We start from the raw sequence: 3,988 nt of genomic DNA, 5'->3' as shown, positions 1-3,988 counted from the left end.
GTAATGAGATACATGCTTTATTATGTATAAGTATTTAAATTTTTGTTTTTGTAATGTGATACATGCGTATATATATATATATATATATATATATATATCATATTAGTGATCTGCTAATACATACTTCATCCGTAAAGTATGTATTGTTAAAATTAAATTAAAATATTAAATAAGAAATAAAATTATAAAACAATATGTTATTTGGAAAATAACTATTATTGTAATGAGATACATGTTTTATTAGGTATAAGTATTTAATTTTTTTGTAATGTGATACATGCGTAAATATATATATATATATATATAATCATATTAGTAAATCTACTAATACATACTTCATCCAGATAAAATATGCATTTTAATAACATATGAAAAATATGGGCCCTATCATTTGCGCCTCAGAGAAAAGTTCAATTAGTCGCGCCTCAGAGAAAGGCTCGATTACTGTTCCGAAAATAAAAAAAATATTTTATTTAAATTTTTTTAATATAAAATAATCATTCTCGCCTGTCAGATAAGTGCGAATGGAAAAAAATTCTATTTTCGTATATATTCAAACTGACAACCTATTTAATAAATAATTTTTTTTAAATTTATTTTAGTAAAAAATCCCACATAAGAAGAAACCCTGACAACAGCATAACTCACCACGTGTTCATTTCTATGTATTGTTATTCACGGACAGTCACTGTAGTTTTACCTCCCCCAAAGCAGTAAACAAAAAAATGTTGACCTCTCACAGCTGGGGAGGAGAGTAAAAATAGAGGAAATCAGGCGGTATAAAATCGCAGCCTTCCGTTTCAAGTCCCACTTCCTTTCTGAATTCTACTCATACTCTTACTCTCAATATTGAAATGAAATCTCTCTGAGAGAAGAGTTGCTTAATTGAATTGGTTTTGGTTGTAATAAGCATGGTTTCGCTGGAAGATTCACATTCTAGTTCCAACCGGTTTCCTTTGGGTCGAAACTTTTACACCCCCGGTTCAGCTTCCACCACCAAAATCCACCGACATGTCGGCCGCTCCATGCGTACGATTCGCTCCAATCTTTACCAAAACGACAATAGTAGCTGCTCCTTCACCAGTTCCATCCCTGAGAGGTCCGCCTTTGTCTCCGAAAATCTCACCGAGTCCGTTATCGACATGCGTCTCGGCGAACTGGCTGCCAAAAGCAACGCTAAATCTGTTACGTCTGAGTCCGAAAACGAGGCCTTTTTGGAGATTTCTCAAGCCTTTAGTGATTTCTCCGCTTGTAGCAGCGATATCTCCGGTGAGTTGCAGCGCCTTGCGAGCTTGCCCTCACCGGAAAACGCTTTGATGAATGAGAGCAGTAACGGAGTCCAGTCTGAGCCGGAGCCGGAGCCGGAACCGTGTCATGGCTTTTTGCAGAGGGAGAACTTCTCGACGGAAATTATTGAGAGTATCTCACCAGAGGACCTTCAACCGACGGTCAAGATCTGCATCGACGGCCTCGAATCACCATCCGTTGCGGTGAAGCGATCGGCTGCTGCTAAACTCAGGCTACTGGCGAAGAACCGCGTGGATAACCGTGCGTTAATCGGAGAGTCGGGTGCGATCCCTGCACTGATTCCGCTCTTACGGAACAGCGATCCTTGGACTCAAGAGCACGCGGTGACTGCGTTACTAAATTTATCTCTTTACGAAGGGAACAAAACTCTCATTATAAATGCCGGAGCTATAAAATCATTAGTCTATGTTCTCAAGACGGGCACTGAGACCTCCAAGCAAAACGCGGCGTGTGCACTTCTGAGCTTAGCTTTGATTGAAGAAAACAAGACTTCAATCGGAGCATGCGGCGCGATCCCGCCGCTGGTATCTCTGCTGATGAACGGATCCAACAGAGGCAAGAAAGATGCACTGACAACTCTTTATAAGCTGTGTTCAGCCAGGCAGAACAAAGAAAGGGCGGTGACTGCGGGCGCGGTTAGGCCTTTGGTGGGGATGGTGGGAGAGCAAGGGACTGGCATGTCAGAGAAGGCGATGGTTGTTCTTAGTAGCTTGGCGGGAATTAAAGAAGGAAAGGAAGCTATTGTGGAAGAAGGTGGGATTGCAGCACTGGTGGAGGCGATTGAAGATGGGTCCGTGAAGGGGAAGGAGTTCGCGGTGCTGACACTGTTGCAGTTGTGCGCTGATAACATTAGAAACCGTGGTTTGCTTGTTAGAGAAGGTGGGATACCTCCTCTTGTGGCGCTTTCTCAGACTGGGAGTGTAAGGGCTAAGCATAAGGTAATTTTAGCCGATTTGGATTGCCCTATGTTTGAATTAAGAACTTGAAATAGCTGTCTATAGAAGTAACTTTATTTTGATTGATTCCCATAGGATAAGGTTGAATGCTTGATAATCACTAGATAGTTGAAGCTTAAAACTGTGTTTCTAATACCAATGCAGTTTATAGTTTATTGAATTGCTTGATTGAACAACCTCTCAATTATTTAGTAGCAGCACTTGGATGATCAGAACTGAGCATTTCTCAGAGTTGCTTTTGTTATCTACACCATCAAATACATGTATCTGACACAGTGCTGAGTTTTGCAATGTATCCATTCAGTTATATGTTCAAACATTAGAATTGACAAGCATGTTAAATTTTAATTTTGCAGGCTGAAACACTACTTGGGTATCTGAGGGAACCAAGACAAGATGCATCATCATCTAGTCCTTAGAGAAGAGAAGTATAACATGTAGAGGTAGTTATACCTGGGTGTTCTATTTATTTTTTGTATATAAGGAGTGTTTTGATGGTTTGTACAGTGTGGTTGAGAAATTATCGTTTAAGTTAAAAAAAGGAAGAAAAAAAATTAGGGGAGGCTCAAAAGACTGACCTTTTAGATGTATGATTTTGAGTAGGTTTTTGGGGGGGTTTTCTTTTCCCCCATCTCTCTTATTTACATGTTATGTAGGGTGGAAAATATTTGTTTGGCTTGTGGGTTTTGGATTGATTAGATTTGGGTAATTTTCCTCGTGTTTTGTTTAGGTGACCCAAATTCTATTGCATAGTTGTACGGATTACTAATTACCAGTTTTCTACATAGTGAAAGATGGACAGTATGTTGATATGCTTTCTCTTCCTTTGCACATCTTGTAACTTGAACTTTATGTGGTGTAGTTTGGTAAATGCCCATAAGATATTTATGCACCAACTTGTGATTCCTGCTGGGTTAGGACTTGGGGAGCAATGTATCTTTCTCTCTAAAATTTCGTAGATGCCAAGGGGAATTATGCATTATTGGTGTTGTAATGAATACAGTAGGTTTAGGTGGATGCATATAGTGGCATGGGGTAGGGCCCTGGATATGCTCGTATTTGGTGTAAAGTAGTTAATGTCGCTGTGTGCTACCATCACCATATGTCTATCGTACTTGCCCACGTTTAGCAATGCCCACCAACCGGTTCAATTCAACCCCACCATAGATATGTGTAAATTAGTATTGAGAGCAAAACTTATATTTTAATTTTCTTCTTTCGCTTGTCGTTATTAATCATGCATTAGCTGGCACAGCAGAGGCGTGTTTTGTCCTACTAGGGTGGGAAGGATTGCCTTCCCATGATCAAAATCTATGAATTCAGGTAATTATGAGACATAGTGTTGGGTTTTGTTGCGGTGGTTCAACTTGTTCGTCGCAGATCCTTCAAGTATTTCATAGAATACTAAGGTTCGAAACTTTTTTTCTTTTGATTGCTAACGCCATTATAAAGATTATTCTCGAGTATTGGCTCAATTATGAAAACAAGTTAGAATCAAAACTCTTCCAAGGGGAGGATTGTGCAAATCCCAATATACTAAATAAAAAATGTCTATAACCAAATTATAATTGCTAGATGATTAGAATTATAATTACTCTCAAATATTGAATTATACAAATATGATTATTCTATGACTTGTGTTTAATTTAAATATCATGGGTAAAAGGATAGATTGCTTAGTAACATTATTAGGACTAAGAAAAAAAATGAAAATCACTTGAAGC

General features: G+C 38.6%; 1 protein-coding gene across 1 annotated transcript; it reads left to right on the top strand.

Annotated features, from left to right (window-relative positions):
* The first annotated feature begins 646 nt into the window (after positions 1-646).
* Positions 647-3,074, top strand: LOC108489717 (U-box domain-containing protein 4-like). Its single transcript, XM_017794426.2, has 2 exons — positions 647-2,246; positions 2,621-3,074. Exons 1-2 carry the CDS (start codon positions 912-914, stop codon positions 2,681-2,683), a joined length of 1,398 nt encoding a protein of 465 aa, XP_017649915.1. The 5' UTR covers positions 647-911; the 3' UTR covers positions 2,684-3,074.
* The last annotated feature ends 914 nt before the right edge of the window (positions 3,075-3,988 follow it).

The sequence above is a fragment of the Gossypium arboreum genome, chromosome 6, assembly GCF_025698485.1.
Source record: "Gossypium arboreum isolate Shixiya-1 chromosome 6, ASM2569848v2, whole genome shotgun sequence".
NCBI classification, from domain to species: domain Eukaryota; kingdom Viridiplantae; phylum Streptophyta; class Magnoliopsida; order Malvales; family Malvaceae; genus Gossypium; species Gossypium arboreum.
This window is presented reverse-complemented; position numbering and strand designations above follow the sequence as displayed.

Excerpts from the sequence above, each read along its gene's own strand:
- LOC108489717 (XM_017794426.2), top strand. The coding sequence starts at position 912 with ATGGTTTCGCTGGAAGATTCACATTCTAGTTCCAACCGGTTTCCTTTG. Across the intron at positions 2,247-2,620 it reads GTGTAAGGGCTAAGCATAAG|GCTGAAACACTACTTGGGTA; the intron begins GTAATTTTAGCC and ends TTAATTTTGCAG.